General features: G+C 42.7%; 1 protein-coding gene across 5 annotated transcripts in view; it reads right to left on the minus strand.

Annotated features, from left to right (window-relative positions):
* CEMIP2 (cell migration inducing hyaluronidase 2) overlaps positions 1–18,025 on the minus strand; it is a 55,550-nt gene extending 37,525 nt beyond the window's left edge. Inside the window, exons 1-2 of one of the 5 annotated variants that reach the window (XM_065661162.1) lie at positions 17,996–18,025; positions 3,551–3,887 (exon numbers count right to left, since the gene is read on the minus strand). In XM_065661162.1, the coding sequence (XP_065517234.1) occupies positions 3,551–3,875 (325 nt within the window). In that variant the 5' untranslated portion in view covers positions 3,876–3,887; positions 17,996–18,025. Of the gene's footprint in view, positions 1–3,550; positions 3,888–5,967; positions 6,034–16,024; positions 16,201–16,948; positions 17,104–17,995 lie in introns of those variants that run through there. The other 4 variants (XM_065661160.1, XM_065661158.1, XM_065661159.1 and 1 more) reach the window with 4 other exon arrangements.
* Between the last annotated feature and the right edge of the window lie 2,034 nt (positions 18,026–20,059).

A 20,059-nucleotide genomic window follows, 5' to 3' on the forward strand; every position in this document is an offset into this window, starting at 1 on the left:
ATCCAAAGAAAGTGAAACCTATCCACAAGTTTAACACAAGCCAGCTTTAGTTTTGCTGACAGAAATGTTTTTCCTTTGGTGCTACTCTCCACATTTCAAACCTTTTCCAGCTCAGGAAACCCACATAAACCAAGATTTGACTACCAGTGGGAAAAATTTAGCAGAACTGCATAAGGGCAAAAGACATCCAAGTAGCAATATAAAAATAAAACCAAAGGCAAATCTTTTGGGGGGATCCCAAGAAGACAGCAGTTGGAAAATTAAATTCAACGCACGAGGGAAAGCCAAGAAGCACGTCAATCAGAAAGACTGCTGAGCATTCACTGGAAAAATGCAAGTCTCTTGCCTGACTCATGCAGCCCCTACCCCCAGACACCACACTCGCTCAGTGTGAAGAAACTCATATTTCCTGGCTGGCAGCAAAGGGCAGTGTGAGGAAACCATGAGTCAGCAACCTGATGATTTCTGCTTAGTGTGATTCACAGGAAAGAAGATCTAGTAACTGTAAATTTTCCTGTTGAGTCAGAAAGAAGAGGTATAGCGCAATAGCTAAGAAAACTGTAGATAGTGTACATAACAATCCAGCAAGTAAGCCATCAGCATTAGAAACAGGCACTCCTGTAATGCAAGCATGCTTCTGGAGCACAGTGGATCAGCTTTTTAGCAAGCAGATCAAATGTGCTCAGCAAATGTATTTTGTAATTCTCCCTTAGCAATTGCGGTGTGGTGCAGGGAAACATTAAGATCTAGTACTTCACCGTATGTTACCTCTGAAATTACTGATTAGATTTTACAGACCAGAGTCATTGCCCCTACAATTACAGTTAAATGAAAACAGAAGCACAGACAAGAAAATGTTAGGTAGTTATGGCCTTGCCAACATAACCACTCCTGCTGAAAATTTTGGAAGTTAAGCCCTTGCTTCAGAGAATTTTTGTAGAACTGGTTCAGCTCTCCTTAATAAGAGAGAGCTTCTAGTAGGACTTGTGGGGTGGGTAGAGAAGGAAGTGAGATTTTTGCTAATGATGGAAGGAAAAAAAACAACCAACTAACCAAACAAACAAAAGAACAAACACAAACACAAACCCCAGCCTGAAAAATAATTTTAAAGTAATTCTAGAACCTTCCACGTGCTGCAGCAAGGATATAAAATCTGGCAAAAGAAAAGGCAAGAAACGGTTCTGAAAATGTAGTTAAACAGTTGTTTTCTACCTGCTTATCCACCAAGTCTGGATATTTTAAGGCCTCTGGGAAAAAGTTATCAGTGTTCCATTATGCTCAGCAGAAGTTTATCACAGTTTGGCAGCTAAATCTTCTGAGGATGCTGTTTACCCTGGTCAAGATCCAGCTGAGAGCTGCAAAGGCCAGGCAGAACTTTCCCCTGAAAACTTCCTCAGCTTGTCATCCTGACCCTGAAGTACAAGCCCCTGGAAATGGGGAAGGAAATTGCATTTCCAGTGCTCTCCCTGGATCTCTAGCGTTCAGGACTCCTTATTAAAAAAGATGCTGACAGGAAGATAAAAGCAAGGAGGAAAAAGCCCAGCTGACAGACAGGAACAGAAATGCCGACAAGTATCATTTTCCCTTTGGGGAAGGTATGCCACAGGTTTAGGATTTACACGCAGTTACTACCAAGTCTCACATTCCCTCCACTGTCTTTTAAAACAGCTATTAAGAGTACTGACAATATGGATTTCCAATTAGCCCTTAAGAACACACCTAGCTGGAACTGGTGGCACTGGATGCAGTACTGCATGTGCCAAGTTGGAGCTGAGCATACTGACATTTCAATCTGTTGGGAAACTTTTGGGGAGCTGCTGCAACAATACTGCAAGATGAAAATTTCAGCCAGGCTTTCCTTGGTGCCTGTAAGAGTTTCTCTTGTGCCAGTGTTTCCAAAGGATTCTATAGGTGCATGTTGGTAATTTTTTAAAGTAGAATGCTGGGAAATTTCAGAAAGACACAATGGAAAAATTAATGCTGAAAACTGGCCTGAACTCCCATCGAGAAGCAGTGGGAGATGGAAGGAAAGCAGTTAGTTAAGGGTTAAACCCTTAGCCCTTATGCAAGTCCTTACCATAGACAAAAAAAAACATTTTATGACAGCAACTTTTCCTGCAACATCCTCAGTATTCCTGCCCTCACCCCTTTCCACCGTGATCCATCAACCATGTGCTGACCGTGCACTCAGTGCAAAAAAAGCCGCATAATTCAATGCCCCTGGAATGAGCCGCTGCAGACGAAGCAAAACCATTCCCAAAACCACTTACACTAAAAAGCAAAAAGGCAAGCCAGCTCCTTCACATCTTTTTCACATCTTCACAGTTTTTAAAGCATAAAGGGACCTTTATTTTATGTATCCCACAGCACAGGATAACACTCCACTACTTCCAAAAACCATCATTAAAATCTACAACTTTTAGTTAATTAAAAGTTAAAGTCTTGGTAGCAAAATAGAAAGGTTTCCCCCACTGAAAAGTACTTCCCAGAGTCAACTGGCTAAGTCACCCTTCAGTCCCCTCTGGAACTTGGCTGTAACTGAAGTACGTACTGTAGCAAGTGTCCCTGTTACCACGATCTGAAGCAGAACACAGCAGTAACTTTCCATCTACTTCCCCCCTCAGGTTTTTTTGTTTTCCTTCATAATTATTAGAACTCAGCAACTTCACCAAAGAACAGATCTCCACAACCCACCCCCAGGAGCACTGTGGTGGGATGTATGCATTCATTTTATACTGTCGTCTGAGATCTTCAATTGATTATCTGATTTGTTCAGCCTGTGTTGCATTGACTTTGGAAACAGAATCTTTTAAGTTGCTACGCCGAAAGCCACTGAGGAGTCTAAGTACATTGTGTTACAATAGCCAACAGTTTCAATTCAAAGCCCTGTTTAGATTTTACAAATCCAAATTCTGCCTTAAAAAAACCCGAAACCACATCAACACAAAACTGCAACTTGCTCCAAACTATACCATTAGCTACTGCACCTCACAGGAGCTCCTAGCAGTATTTGTCCAGATGGATGTACATTTACTGATCAGTGGTTAATCATATCACCTGTTTATGCTTTATAACCACTGAAACATTTGGTAGGTTTTCTAAATTCCACGAAAGTTTCTAAGATAAGCTGAAAAAAAAAAAAAAAAAAAAAAAAAATCAGGGCTAATAGATCAAAAAGGTCCCCAGCCAATTTGTGTACAAACAAAGCGAACACATACTGTTTGTGTGTCACAGATTTTTAAACGTTTTTACTTGAACACTTTTACTGCCTTCCATAGTTACTCCTTCGACAGACAGGATTTCATTTGCCTGCAATTTGTGAACAGATCAGACAACTTCTGCAGACAAAAACAATTACACTGATAACAACATTTATGCTTCTTTCCCCTCACCAGTAGTCTTTATTTACTGCTATGCTCTTCTTAGCCCTAAAACACCGCTTCCCTTCCTGTTAAACTGCAGCAAGCATCCTACTTTTGCAGTTCTAACACTCATTTTGATGCTTCATTATTCTCACTTCTAGGGTGATTTTGTTCAGAAAAGAACTTACCGTCTGGAGCATATTTTGAAGCTATTCCCAAAAAAATCCCCAGTGCAACAAAAAGTGAAAGGCTAGAAGCGGCAAAGCAAATGAGAGTATTTTTATGCCTGTTGGCTTCTGCCTGGCGGCGGTGCTGATTGACTGGTAAAGGTGGGAGTCTTGCCCGGGCTTCTTGTCTTGCAGAGGTAAATTCAGCTGCAGCATGGCTCTGTGAGGGCGGTGGGGGACGGAGAGGAGCAATTCTCCCTGGGACGTACCCCGAAGACCTGTGACTGCTCCCGTTCTGAGGCCGGAGGAAAGCAGGGGAGCTCCCCCTGATATCAGTGTCTTGCATGTTACAAAGTCACTGGAACACACACATACAGGGGAAAAATAAGAGACAGGTTTTCAGAATACAGAGCACAATACAGATAAGAAAAAGAAACAAAACAAAAAATACACTTTAAACCACGTGCCATCCTAAAAAGAACAGCCACTGAGACTGTATCTACTTACACAGTATCACTCACCTGCTAATGATCATCTGCCATGGTGTAACAGCTTAAAACAACAGTATATCTATTTTCAACAAAATTAAACTTAAAATCACCTGGTATGGGAACACAGTACACAGCATAGACCAATTCTTCCTAGTTCCACTACGTATTCACACTACTGTGTTTTCACAATTAACTTGTATTATGTGACTAATAAACAAGGCGAACGACGAGAAAGCTAGCAACCCCTTGCTCCCTAGAGTTATGCAAAGAATGCCTAGATGTATTTTTTCTGCATGCAGAAGCTGAACAAACTCCTCATTGTTTTACTTTGTGGAAAAAAAACTGAAAGAGACATGTCCTCCTTCCACACTGGAAGCAGTAAAAAGCATTTATATTTAATACATAAAATATCAAATAAAATTTTATTTATATTCACACTGATGACCATTTGTCAGCACTTCCGAGTGAGGCATACAGAGCCTGCAAACTCTTCATTTACTCTGTGGGATCTGATTGCTTAGTAAAGGCGCACCAGGAATGGTCCTGTAAAAGTCATCTGCATCTTGTTCAATAAACCTTGTGGTTTTTCTTTTTGCGGAGATGCCTGGGTTTGGACACAAAGGGTGGAAGCAACATGACCGCTCCAGATCTCTGTACCTATCGCCAAGAAGTGTGAGCTACTTTTATTTCAGTTACTGGTATTGTTAAGCTTTCGTTATTGGTTGCTTCAGAAAAAGACGGAAACAAAACCATCACTGCCCGAGCAGTCCTTGCCAGCACTTCCAACCCACCACACTTTTCTGGTTTGCTTTAAGAGATGCAAAAGTGCATCTAACTGTTTTCAGTCTTTCTGGTCAACTGTGTTGTACTGTATGGAGTATTCACAAAGCTGGCATGGGATTTTCAGCTTTGGGTGAGTTGTTTGGTTTTGGGTTTTTTTTTTTTTTTTTTTTGGGGTTTGTTTGGGGTTTTCTTAACATTTTTTAGGCATGGGATTCTTTGAGAAGTCTGCTCAAGTTTCAGCTAACTGAAACTCAACTTTCTAAACTAAATCCTGAATGGGATTTACGCATTGGTCATGTGTATTATATGGCAAAATGAATTAGGAAAATAAAACCTACCATTAACAGAAAAAAATAAAGATCCCCTTTCTCTTCCATTAACAAAGGGAAGTCTGAGCTATACTCTGAAGTGCCAGGCGCGCTGGTGAAAAAGAAACGTGACAACTGTAATCTTATTCTGAGAAGTAGCAAAGAAGCTTTTTGTCTCACACGCTGTAAAATTTGATAGTTCACTGTTTCAAGGCAAAAGAGTGGCTATTATGGAACAAGCCTGGATTACCCTTTTGTGGGAGACAATGCACCTCCAGATGTATGCACCATGACAATAAAGGCACAGAAACATTAACTGGAGTAGCCACCCCAGAGTGCAAAAATCATGCCAAGTCCTCCAGCAATGTTTCTTGCACCTGTTTGTTGTAGCGAATTGATTTTCACCATTCTCCTTTCTGTTATTTGAGAAACTATTTCCCAAACCTAATCTTCTGCTCTCAAATTTAACTGCTCAATGCATTATGAGCACTGTGGAACAGCTTGCTTTCACCACATGTAAAAGCTTTTACGCTCAACCAGTCATCTTCCAGCAGTGAAAACCCAGTAATTTCTATATTTTAAAAGTGGTGTTAAAAGCCAAGTAGAGAATGAGCTTTTCAGCTACTCCAAAAGACAGTTATTTATGTAGAACTGAAACAAATAGTTAAATACCTTTCTGATTCAAAATTTAAAGAACTCTGATCCAGCACTGAGATTTTTTTTACAGTTTGCATCCCCAACTCCTTAAACTTGTTTAGAAAGTTTTCAGTTACGGCATTTATCACACTGACAAAATAACTACAGAGTGTTCCTCATAACATGCTACAAAGAGTTAACATGTTTTTTAATTGCTTACCTATATCAAATAAATCCAGAATGCAAAACTTTTATAAAATGAGTTTACAATTTTTCCTACTGAGGCCTCTTACAGTACTGCTAGCCCTTTAAAGAAAAAAACTAATTCATTACAAGACATCGAAAACACTTGTGTCATATTTCAATAAAATTATGTTTTGTATAAAGCATTCCGCCTTCTTTGCAAGCCTCATTTTGCAAACTGCAAAAGTCTTCCAACTATCCCACGCAAGTGCAAACACAGGTCAACCTAAGAACGGGTGGAGAAGAGTATGCAAAACCAGTGTCTTACCCACCACAAAATAAAAATAATTAAACAAAGCCAGAAGGAGATACTTAGCGCAATCAAAAGATTTGCTATAAAATTTTCCATTACAACAGGAGTAACCATTTCAACACTTCCTTCCCTCTTCCTGTGTTATCTGAAATTCTTGAGCCAAAAGAAGGATCTTTCTAACCTGTAGAGCAGCTACCAGTTTTTCTTTAAAATTAAGACTTGTTGATAATCTGATTCAAATTACTGTTTTTTTTTTTTTTTTACTTTTTTATTTCCACTCTGTGGAAGTCTTCAGACACTACCCCACAAATGCAAGTGTAGCAATAGGCTATATGGCCAGTTATGTCCAGGAGAGTACAGTTATCTGCTTGTACAAATATAGTTAGAGAAAAATGGAGGAGACAAACAAATCAAAACCATTTAAACCATGCAAATACCACATTTCTTTGCAAGTTCCCATGCACCTGAATTTGTCCATGTAACACTTTTTCTTGCTGCATCCAACGGAAACGCAAGGAAATGGAAATGTTGAACTCAAAGACCCCAGGACACCATTTGCAATTCAAAACACCATAGAGGACTGCTCTTGTCACCAGGATCTCCTAAACCCACAGAAGAAGGAGGTCTCCTAAAGAAGTATATAATCTGAGCATCTCCTCCTGATGGTGCAGTCCTACACAAGTACACCACTACTTCTAGAAACATACTGTAAGTATGCAGAGGGATTGCAGTATTTTACTTTGCAGCCTGCTTCTGAGTGATTTCAGTAAAAGTCAAGTTCTTGCACAATACACAACTGATGAGAAGTCTAGGAGAAGGGAAAGGGACAAGAAGTCAGTATTAAAAAGCTCCTAAGTAGCCACAACTACTGAACAGAAAGTGGTACAAAGCAAACTTCTAAACTATGACATGTACACCTTTACAAGTCTCCAAGCTGGTGAACTACAATGGAGGCACTAATTTCAGGACAATGTTTCAAGTGCTTCAGAAGCCCTCAGTTCAAAATAGTTATACAGACACTAATCCATACAAACCTATTAATCATTCCACTCAGGCAGCCTGCTACCTCAGTATTCCCAAACATCTTGCTCTTCAGCCTCCAACAGGGTACTGTGCAGTAATTACAAAGCCATTATTCACCACAGCTTTTAGTCAGGGGCACATGTATGTGCTTCTAGCTCACCACTACCAGGGAAGATTAGAGCACACAGATTTGGCTAGAGCATTTCAGATGCTTCAGCCCAATATGTACTTGTTACCATCCATCTGCTGGACAGCTACACTATTTGCATGTCCCTCTTTTGCAAGACTAGTACTACTTCACACAACGCAGATGTCTGCTTATGCACCCCTTCCCACAATATAAGCAAGCAAGCAGTTCTCATACTGAACACATGAACCAACCCAGTTTAAACCACCTTAACAAAAAAAAAAAAAAAAAAAAAAAGAAAAAAGCAAACATTATTTGCACATCATCTAAGTAAAAACGGTGATTACCTGCCAGTCTGGCTCTGACAACAGAGCATCTAATCTGCATGAACAGCAAACCCTAGCAGGCAGAAAGCACTGAGCCACTGAACAGGCTGCAACATCTCCAGTCTCCTCACGTATTCCTTCACTGCTTCTAACTTGTGCCACACTCATACAAGCCTCAAACTTACTTTAAGGATGCATAGTTCACAGGTCTTAAAAATAAAAGGAAAACCAGAAAAAAAAAAACCCCAACACGTCTGTTGCTCTGGGCTTTCAAACACTACCAGTTGTAGCGCTGACCTATTACCATACTGCTTAATCTCAGAGTATATAATAGTCACTAAGGAACAGGCTGAGGAAGGGTGGCGGAAAACCACACACATCAAGAAAAGTATTTCCCCATGCACAGTGCCATAATGGTTACTTCTGGTTTCCTGGCACAGCCACTTGTCTTGTATGAGATGAAAGAGCAGTGAAAAGCCCAAGAAAAGGGAAAGCGACAAGAAGTCAGGATCAAATAACTCCTAAATAGCTACAAGTACTGAACAGAAAGTGATGTAAAGCAAACCCCTGAAGTATGACACGTACACCTTGACAAGCCTCCAAAATGGTCAACTACAACGAAGATACTAATTTCAGGACAATGCTTCAAGTGCCTCAGAAGCCCTCAGTTCAAAAGATCTTAACCTCACCATGAAGAAAATTCATGGTTCCCAGCAGAGGCCTGGAGTGCCCACATGATTTCCTATCCCGGTCCACATTTTATTCCATTGCCTTGTCTTGAAATTACACCTATTCACTATGATAACAGACAGCATGTTTTTAGGAATCTACTTTTCCACCCATGTGAGCAAAAGCTGGAAAGAATCTATGCACAGTAAAAACACATTAACACAGTTAAGTAACTGCTGGAAATCGCAACAATGCTTGTAACAGCCTGAAAAATCCCAGCTGACTAAAAAAAATGTAAAAACTCTAGACATCTTTCACCATATTAGTTGTTTGCTGCATGCCATCACTGAGTTTCCTCCCTCGCCCAGCAGTTTCAGAGGAAAATCAGAGTACAAACTGCAACAGTCAGTGAGAAACAGATATAAACATGGTAAGAATTACAGAACTTTGTTTAAAATAAGTTTTTGTACCAGATTTTCTGAGTTTCCTGTGAAGCAACTATTAATTTTCACAGAATTTTTGACACAGGTAAAACACACAAAATTACATTATATGCAACCACTGGAAACTACTTGAGTGAGGACCTAATTTTCTAAAACAAGTCCTTCCAAAGTACCACAGATCAAGAGAGAGATATGCAAGCATGCATAATATTTACAGTATAAGACAAGATCTGTAGACAGAAGAAATCTTCATCAGCTGGTCTAATGAAATCTTTTGAGCACACAAGTCTCTCTCTGAGTCAAAAGCAGATTTCAAACCTATATACAAGTAGGAAAGTTTAATTACATATGTTTAGGTGATACGCAAAACAGTTTAGTCGTTACCTATGGATTGACAATGGGACAGGGGCTAGAGGATGGCAAGAAGATTGCTTCCCAAGTGAAGGAGATAGGTAATTAGTAGCCTGTGGAATATGAGTTTATCTTTGGGAACAAGTATGAAATTACAGCATGTCAAGTAAAACCACTCTCAGGTTCATGGTTTATAGCATACAGAAAAGCCATGAATTTAGTTCCTAGTCTCTTCTAAAGATGTTTGGTAGATCGCCATTAAGGATGAGGCTGAAGAATCAGAGGCAAAGTGGGGATTTGTACAAGAGATACAGTTTCTCTCTCCAATGACAACCAGGTTTTTGTCCTTCACCCACGGTTTGTGTGAATGAGCTCAGCAGAAGTCATTTGACTTCACTTATGTAACTGTCAGGAAAGCATTTGATGCAGCAGATGAAACGTCTAATTTTTCAGAAAGTTCATGTGAAGAAATCCATTGATTTCCATGGTTCTTCTACAGAGATGTGTCTTGACTGCAGAAACTGCAGTGACATGTTGGTCTTTTCTAGTTTTTGTACATCAAACATTATCCTGCAAGCATCCAAGTGGTCTTAGCTGACCTCAAGACAGCTATTTTCTAAGTCTGCTCCAGTATGTTTGTCACATCTTCAGATCTCTCCCACTGAAACAAAGCAACGTAAGTCAAAAGCTGCAGCATCGAACTGTGGTCTGTGTATCTAAAATGACATCTGACACTTCCAGCGACTTCAATTTTTCCCATCTTCGTTTCTTTTTAACACAGTTATTCTTAGTAAATCGTTTACAAATTGGGGAACTCTATCCTGTTTTTCACTAATTGTTAAAACAATAGCATGCTCCAATGAAGGAAATTATTCAGAAAACATTTGTTTCTTTGCGTACAAGTGAATTGACCAATGACTTAAACGCAGAGGATCCGAGAGAGTACACCAGGAAATATGGCACATGTGCTGAAATAGGCAACATGAATGTAATAATTTTTACTGTTTCTCTCATTTTCAGAAATGAAAGATTTAATAACTTGCATTAACGTCAAGAGTGGAAACTTGCATTTTAATCACGCATCTGCCTGCTGCGTGACTCACAGCTTATTTGGGCCCCAAGCCTGTAACATGAGAAAAATAGCAGTCACTAGCCACACAGGGACATTGTGACGGTTAGTTTACAGAACACTTTGGTCTCTCTCAGCTCAACGATGCATCTGAGCACAAGCCCACTTTTAAGCAAATAAATACCTCTGCTTAAGTCAACAACTTCCACTGTTTAAAAGGAATGGATTTGGAGCATTCACCTTAGAGAACCTGAAGATGGTGGTAGGGAAAAAAAGCTAAAAACAGGGAAAAAAAAAAAGTTTTAAAACTACTTTTCATATTGAGGATAAGAAGTAGCACCTGCAGATATTTGCAGTCTCTGGAAGACCACAAATCCCATCCAAACCTGCTGCAGTTTAGGACTTCACTGCAGAAATATTTTCATGCAATGGTAACACACTTCATAGACGTGAAGTACAGCTCTGACACTACCTTAGATCACTGGAAACAGAGCTCTGACCTGCAATTCATTCAAGAGGAGGAAAGTGATATCAGATATTAGAAGGTGGTATTAGATATTAGGTATCTATTTTCTTATTAAATTGGAAAAGCTCTCCTAAATAGATAATAAGCATATAGAAATGTAAAGAATATAACAGGCAGTGGGGAAAAGAGTCAGTTCCCGTATTTAGCTTTGGCCAACAGACATAAGCATGACTACTCTGAGAAACTAACCATATCGATAAAACTACTTAATGATCAGTGTGTTGACATGTTTAGTTATATTTAAAACACGAATCACTAGCATAGCATGCTGTCTTCCATATCCATATGTGAATTTCTTCTTCATACTGGTTCTTTGTACTCATTCTTGGTTTTTTCTCAGGTAAAGCTCTCAAGTTCTCGCAATTTTTTTCAGTCCAATGCAAATTTCAATACACGATGTGCCACATATTATTCTACTTACTTGAAGGATTGCCTCTGCAGTTTTTAATTGTACATCAGCCACAAAGAAAACAACGCTGCTTGAGAAGCTGAACTGCTGTAGCTGCACACCCACACTATTTTAAGAGTCATCTTGCATTTGTATGAGCCAAGTTAAATGAGTTTGCATTAAAAGATAATTAATCTAAGACCTCCAAATCACATCCACTGAGAAAACAGCTGTGACATCAGCAACTCTTAGCTGTCCGAACCCCCTGAGGATTCTTCATCCTGGAGAAGGATGACAAAGACAGAGGACATATGACATAGGTCCATAGAGTCAGAAGCAATACTGAGAATGCAAATGACTGTTCACATCTCTTCAACAAACAAACAAAAATTAAAAAAAAAAAAAAAAAAGCAGACATAAAGAGGTTTCTGAACCTGACTCAGCACTAGATGCTATGGACATTGAGAATTTATGTAAGTTAAAAGAGCAGCATGGTCACAGAATAGAATAACCTTGCCTCAACCTTAGGAATTCCTTGAACCATAAGCTGTCGGAGGCTGGAAGCAGTAGCATCATTATCCTTACCAGACATGTATTATTCATCAGTCAGACATCGGGTAATGGACTGGACAGACACTCTGTAGCCATTCTTCTACTGTGCTGTAAGATCTCATTTAACTGTCATCTTCACTTCTCCAAAATCACCTCCTCCTGCAAAAGCCAACCTGCACCGCCCCCCCCCCATCAGCTCAGCCACTGCAATTGTATGCTAATGTATGTTGATGATCAGCACAAAATATACCTTTACCTGATTGGCATAAATTACTGACATATGGTAGCTGAAACATAGGAACAGTTTTCATTTTGCTGTAGGAATGGTGGCCTTCAGCAGAAGGGCAGGGCACATACCAGCTAAATCTGTGAAAGCACAAAGCCTTAAAGGTAATAGTTTGTGAAAAAAGTTTCTACAGCTAAGCTAACACAGGATAACATGACAGTATGCTTGAATGCCAACATCCTCTATGGCTCTAAGGTACAACAGGAGTTGCAGAACTATCAGAATTGAGAGCATGGTGAGTAACATACATTGATTTAATGTACAGTGATAACACACAGTGGAATCACAGTGTATTTGTGGTATCTCAAAATAGCAGCAAGTCTTCAAAAAGCAAAACAAAGCCTTCTAATCCACTATTAAGTATGCATTCTGCTGAGCTGGTGGCTACATTCATACTTTAGATTACTGTGGTAAATTCCTTTCTAGGAAGCTCCAAAAACTGCACCTAACAGCCAAGCCCTGCAATATTCTGCCAGGTATAGCGAGACATTTTGTGTGACTACACTACTCTCCACTCTTTTCTTTCTTAATCCCATTCACTAAACAGATAGAAGAATTTATAGTATAATCCCTTTTGTTAACTTACTTCACAACAAAGGAATAAAATCAGTTACAAGTTTTCAAGTATGCATTTTTTAATGTCTTCAGTATTTCCTCTCCACATTGGCAAATTCATCACTTTTCTCCCCCACATCTTTCTTCAAGGTATAATTTTCTGCTCCCTCAAGATTTCCTTTCTCAGTATTACTATTCCAATAAAATACTTCTGTGGATTTCTACACCCACATCTACAATTCATTCCCATTTGCCTTGCCAGAAACATCTCCATTAAGTCAGTAATGAAATCCTTCTAAGTGAAAATAAGCTGAGCATGGATCAAGTCTAATCAGGATTGATTCTAAACAAGAAACTGTAATTTATAATAACAGATTTTAATCACCTTTTGATGCATACTTTGGATGATTTTCTAAAGCTGCCTTGCTAATGCAAAGAATTAACTACTGATATATTTCAGACTATCCTCCTATAATTTTTTAATATACAGAAAGTAAGAGCCATTAGCCCTTGTCCTATCCACACATGAACCTGGAAGTACTGGAAGGCTGCTCTAAGTATTGGAGCCTTCTCTTCTCCAAGCTGAACAAGTCCAGCTCTCTCATCCTGTCTCCACAGGGGAGGTGCTCCAGCCCTCTGAACATCTTTGTGGCCCTTCTCTGGCCTTGCTTCAGCAGGTCTACATCCCTCTTACGCTGGGGCCCGGGGCTGAATGTAGTACTCTGACTGGGGTCTCAGTAGAGCAGAGTAGAGGGGCACGATCACCTCCCTCAGCCTGCTCTCCATACTCCTTTTGATGCAGCCCAGCATACAGCTGGCTTTCTTGGCTGCAAGCGTATGCTGCCAGCTCATGTTGAGCTTAAATGATGCAGATCATCAGCTGAGGAGCTCCTTTAGCTGCAGGGCAGGGGTAACAGGGATGCACCCCTACAGCTGTGGAGTCTGTAGCACCAGCCCCCAGCAAACATCAAGGAACAGGTTCTCTCCCCCAGCTGCTGTGTAAGGCAGCATGAAGAGGAAGTGGAGCTCTGATCCTAGCATAGTGGTGGCAAGTGCCTTCCCACGGGTAAAGAAGCAAACAGCTACCGCATACTCAGCAGGTAAGATATACATAGCTGAGTCACTGAATAATATCCTTGACATATCTAATACCCATCTTTCTTTCCTCTTGTGGAGGAAAAGTATCAACCTGAAGAACGCTGCTCATTTTCTGCAAACAAGACTTCCATACCAAGAAGCTGAACTGACTTACTCCAAAATGCACAAAATAATATGCTAAAACTTTCTTACAGCTTTTTCTGCAATGTGCTGGACACGTGATAAAGGAAGTTAATGATTGTGCTTGGTATTAAAAGCATATTAGTAAATTATCTGTAATTAAAGAACATTTCTAATCCAGATTATACAAGATATGTAGGCATCTATTTGCATCTTTGGTGAAAAGGATGCTGTTTTAGAGTATTTAAAACAGACTGAGAAGCACCTGTCCCACTTTTCCTTATCATTTACTCAAGAAAGTAAAGCCTTGTAACCTCCTTTCAAGTACAAGCTATTCAAACATGTATCAACTCAGATTAAAAAAACAAACAAAACTTAAAAAACAAACAAACAAACAAAAAAACCCAAGCTCTAAAAGAGAAGTCCCACAGTTTGTTCTTCAAGCATCTAGGATCTCCTTGTGTTGTACCTATGTTTCTATAGTCACACCTCAAAGGGAAAAAAACCTTTCTGTTCCCCTGCCCCATCCCCTGGTTTGTCAGGTTGGAAGAAACGTGAAGTGTGGCAGCAAATAGTAAGTCTTCCAGTCACAGGACCAGCTCCAGCGGGGAAACCTTTAGTGGATTTTATAGCGCCTCCTGAAGACAACAGTTTTTCCACACAGGGGTCACCATGATCTATTGCTTAGTGTCTCCAGCAATTAGCAACAAGTCTGATGAACAGGTTAAAAGCTTCCAGCCAAATCTCACCACCACTTCTCCCCAGAAAAATACTTTGGGGTTAAAACAGCGCTTGTAATTTTAAAACCCTATAGTCCACCACTGAAAAACCATCTATCCACATCTCAAAACAGCACGTACCACAGCTAGGACTCAGATCAGATACTGAAATTCAGAAGACATTTCTGCAACATCATTTTAGCAAGGACCTCATGGCCCTCCCCTTGCCATCACCCCCCTTCCTAACCCTTAACCCTAACCCCTCCTCCTCCCAGTCACCCATTTTATTCCTTTTCTTCCTGAATTCCTTTGTAGCTGGGGCATTACTTGTGCTTTAACCAACCTTGATCCCCTGGCACACACTTTGGAGGATGTTGTATCAGTGGGGGGAGAGCAGGAGGAGCAGGCCCAACAGATTTGCTCTGACAGAAGATTTCACATTCACACAGGCAGTGGGCAGGATCCATGTAGACAAAGCACCCCTGAGAGCTACAGACTCCTAAGAACAAAGATGAACCTCCCCTCCTCCTTACTGCTACCCGTAGGCCATTTCACACAAGTAATGTAGATAAACCGCTGATGAATCACAGAAAAGGATGTGCGAAATTTGACTGATGCCAGCCAAAACTCTTAAGTACTTTTTTATTTTCCTTATTGCATTGTCTTTGCCAAGCCGCAGGCACTATTTCGTTTTTCTAACTACTCAGGAATATACAATCTCTTCCCTTTTAAAGAACCCGTGCCACTAATTCACATTTAAAATATAAACAAGGATAGTATCTTCAGCACACACCCGTCATCTAAGATGCGATGTAGCACAAATGCAGTGCATTCATCACCGCACACCCTCTATTACTAGACGAGCTGAGATACGTAACTCCCACGCCGTTTCTTCCATGCCTCTGGGCAAGTAAAGTAGGCTGACGGTTATCGGGCACAGGAAAGGCAGTCCGTAGTAACACAGGCACTCCTGAATGCCTCCTACGACAGGTCCTAGAGGAGGCACAGGGGCTGAGCCTCGCCTTGCTTCCCAGCGTGATCCCGGGAGCGTCTCGCCAGCAGCGCTCCCAGGAGCGACGGAAGCTGCCAACGCGGCCCCACCGCGCCACCTGCCATGGCACCGCGGAGAGCCCTCACCTGCCGCCGGCACACACTCCGCGCCCAGCGCGCCGGGCGCGCCTGCACGGCCCCGGGCGGAGCGGGCGGCTCCTCCGCACAGCGGCGGCTGCGCCCGCCGCCGGCCCTCCCCGCCCAGCGCCGGCTGCCGCCGCCATCCCGCTCCCTCCTTACCCCTCCTTCCTCCTCTCCCCTCGCGCCGGCCCCGGGAACAAAAGAGGCCGGTGCGGCAGCGGGCGGACGGCGGGGCAGCCGCGGGAGGCCGGCCCGGGCCCTGATGCCTCCCCCACGCCGGCAACGCCGTCCCGTCCCGTCCCGTCCCGTCTCGCCCTGCCCCACCGCCGCGCCCCGGCACTCCCCGGCCCCACCGCCGGCCCCGGCCCCGTTCCCGTTCCCGGCCGGGCGCCTCTCACCTGGGCCCGGCGCGGCGCGGCGGCACGCTCAGGGCGGCGGCATGGCACTTCCCGCCCCGGACACGGCGGGAGGCCGCCCGGCTGCTCGCCACCTCCCGCCGCTCCCCGCCCCGGCTGCCGCCCTTACGCAATTGGCAGCGGCCGCAACCCCCGCGGGGCGACGATCCCCGGCCCCGAAAGGAGGCGGCTGCGCCCCGCCGCCACGGCCCCGCCTCGGAGCTGGGGGCGGAGCCGCACCGCCCGCCCCGAGCCGCGCCGGGACCGCCCGCCCCGGCCCGCTGCGCTCCGCCTGGGGCCGCGCTGGCCGGCCCGGCCTGTACTCGGAGGTGTCCGGTCACCCCGTGCCCGGCGGGACTGCGGCAACCCCGCACCGCCGACCCGCTGGGAAGGGGCCGGGTGCCGCCTCCAGGGCGGGGGACATGGGAAGGGGGTGGGCAGGAGCAGGGCCGAGGGGCACTGCGCACCGCTGCCCTGACCCAGGGGTCTTCCTGGGCGGCTTGGAAAACAGCTGAATGGCAGCTGAAATACTAAATGCGGGTTTAGGTGCCCATGGAGATAGAAGTCCACGTGTAAAGCGCGCAGGTGCTGTTAGGGGAGGCGTAGAGGGCCCGCGCAGTGAGAGAGCAGGTAAAGAAGCAGGGGGACAGCGAAGAAACGCAGCGTGCCATCCCCGTACCGACAGCAGGGAGTAAGTCAGAGGCAACCGCTGTAGAAAGCAGTAAGGCGAGAGAAGGTTGTCATATCTAGGCTTGCTGGGCTGAAAGGGAAGAGATTACTGTTACTCACAAGAGTCGTAGCCCGGACAGCCTCTGACCTGGGGAAAGAGCTGGCTGGAAAAATCTGTTTCCGCTGCGAATTTTTTGGGTTGTTTTTTTTTTTTTTTTTTTTTCCCCAAAGTCTGATTTGGAGTAAAATCAAACTAACCTCAAAAATGTTCTGAATTTGAGGGGACCAGTGCCTGCAGCTGTTCCACGGCAGAGAACATCAGTCTGGCTTAGAAACTCCGAGGGACGGTGAGGCTCCAAGACTTTACCTTTGCTGTGGACCAGTAGCTCCGGGGCACTTCAACCTCCGAGCCCGTCAGCTTTGATGCAGATCTGACAACGGGCTTCTCTTAAATTTGGGACCTCCCACCGTTTCCAGTGCGTCGAGGTTGGGCCAAACTCATTACAAATCAAAAAAAAAAAAAAAAGAGGAAAAAAAGCCTTCCCGGTCAGATTTTTCAATGAAATGCTTCGGGAAATACAGTCAGCGTTTTCCAAAATAATTATTTCCTTGGGGAAATTCCAGACAGCTGGAAACGAAGTGATAACATTTCTATTTCTATAAACGGTGCCCCATGTAACTTTAGTTCTAGTGATTTCTTCTTTGTTTACCAGTAAGCACAGCCTGCGTTTGCTTACAGCATACGGAGACATCTAGTGACTAAGTAATAAACTGCAAATCAGTTTCAGTCCGTCTGGAATCCTGGAGGTCCTGCTCGCATCCTTGTCCTGCAGCATGTCTCTAGGACGGCGGCGGTCAGGGTGGCACAACTGCTAACACCGCGCCGCAGCTGCAGCAGGTACCGCGAGGGAAGGGGCGGCCCTGGCTCGAGTGGGGACATCCCCACCGCACAGCTCGAGCTTCAGTACATAGCTTTGGGGGCTGAAACTGTAGAGTAATGCTTTATTGGAACAGACCTGTCTATGCACGAAAGGGGTTGAGACTGTTCCTAACTTGCCCTTCTCATCAAACCGCGGTGAAGGAAGCCCTTAGGTGCATAAATAAAGCAGTTTCATCTTCACTTTGATCATATCTCCGTGTTTCTGTTCCTTCTTCTTTTTTTTTTTTTTTTAATGCCCCTGAGCACAATCCTTCTAACACGTGTGATTGTAAATCTTTCCCTTATTTAGACAAATGCACATTCAGACTGTGTACATTTTATTTTTGCCAGTGACTTTAGCTGAAATAAAATCAAAGGTAGCTTACCTTTGTTCAATGTGAACTTCAAACATTTCTGCTGAAAAAAAATGCCCAACTAAAAAAAAAAAAGCCCAGGTTTCTCTTCTCACTAATTATAGAATTGAACACTTAAAATATATTATTCTCCAGAAGCTTTTGTTTTTCATTAACATGAAGCACTGCTTATCCACTGGAAAATTAGGAGTCCACGACAGAAAGTATACACTTCACATATTTGTATACAGAATGAAGAAACACAGACTGCTAATCAGCATTTCCAGTCATAAGCCTGCTAAGAGCTCATTTCAGTGATACCTGGGTAGATGTTTGCTAGGACTACTGTATGGGGACATAAAGTAGAACCACTTCTACATACCTTAAGTATGAAGTTAAATATACTGCATTATATATGTATGTGTGTGTGTGTGTGGTTGTGTATCTTAGGAAATGCACGCAATACATATATGTCAGTCTTAGGCAAACAGAAATACCTGACAGCTGTAAGAACACTTGACCTCTTATAGAATGAAATTATCACATTACAGATACAATTTTTAAGAGTTGTACATTTGAACAAAACAAGGGCTAAACTCTCCAAGTGTGTGAAAGATCGGACTTCAAGATTACCTGAGTATTAGAAATCCCTATATCAAACCCAAATGGCACACTAAAGCATTACATCTCCATCTGATATGACTTCTGTCATCACAATGCTTTGGGTTTAAGGAGACAAAACCTTGGCCAAGTGTATAACCCGAAGCTTAAAAACAGCAAAAGGTAGACTTGAAAGAAGTCACTGATGCAGTCACTACTTCATTGAAGTTTGATGATTTCAAAATAAGCACAAAGAAAAGCAACTTTTGTCCTTCTCAACAAAAAGAGGTACTAGGAGACAGGGGAGCAGTGGTAAGTATATCCAGTAACTAGTTAAAATTATGTCATATTTCAATTCAGAAAGTCTGACTGTTGGTCTACTGAGATAAGAGAGGAAACATGCATATTTCTTTTCCTCATTTAAGCCTTTCTGGCATATGTCCCAGGTACTCTGTGGTAATACCTTTTCCATATAGTAGCTGTGTTTTAAATTATCACACTAAACACATGGATTTTTAATTATCTCTTTGGGAGTCCAACACATCAGTTGGAAAAAAAACCCCAAGTTAAATTCCTGACATAATATGAAGGCTGTCTAGGCTGGGGGGAGGTTTGCTCTTGGTAAAAGCCTGTTCCTACTTTAACATACTCTGCTTCAACCAAAGCTAACAGCAGTTATCAAAATACAACAACAGTTCAGGTGTTCAGAATGCACACTGGGGGAATGTAGAAACAGTTAGTAACCACGTTTTAGTAAGGAACAGTTTCATTGCACCATCTTCCCTGGCCTAGTGAAGGATCATGCCTTTTTCTTTATGCATATAAAAGAAGGAACCCATGTACAATTCTTTTGTTTTTTGTAGGTCTACAAAGAAAGTGTGGGGAAAATTAGTAGAAAATTAATTTATTATTACTGAAGTTAATAAGATTAAAAGCAAACAATAAAACCCTGTGTTATGCAGCAAACACATTCACCCAGGAGGGTCTGAAAGTCTGGATTTAGTCCTTACTTGAAAAGTCTTTTAAATTGGTGACAATGACTTTTCCCCACAGTAGTGATGCTGACTGGAGACATAGAATCATAAAATCATAGAATAGTTAGGGTTGGAAAGGACCTCAAGATCATCTAGTTCCAACCCCCCTGCCATAGGCAGGGACACCTCACACTAAACCATCCCACACAAGGCTTCATCCAACCTGGCCTTGAACACTGCCAGGGATGGAGCACTCACAACCTCCCTGGGCAACCCATTCCAATGCCTCACCACCCTCACAGGAAAGAATTTCCTCCTTATATCCAATCTAAACTTCCCCTGTTTGGGTTTTAACCCATTACCCCTTGTCCTGTTGCTACAGTCTCTGATGAAGAGTCCCTCCCCAGCATCCCTATACATTCCTTCAGGTATCGGAAGGCTGCTATGAGGTCTCCATGCAGCCTTCTCTTGTCCAGGCTGAACAGCCCCAACTTCCTCAGCCTATCTTCATACGGGAGGTGCT

Source organism: Lathamus discolor, chromosome Z (assembly GCF_037157495.1).
Source record: "Lathamus discolor isolate bLatDis1 chromosome Z, bLatDis1.hap1, whole genome shotgun sequence".
NCBI lineage: Eukaryota > Metazoa > Chordata > Aves > Psittaciformes > Psittacidae > Lathamus > Lathamus discolor.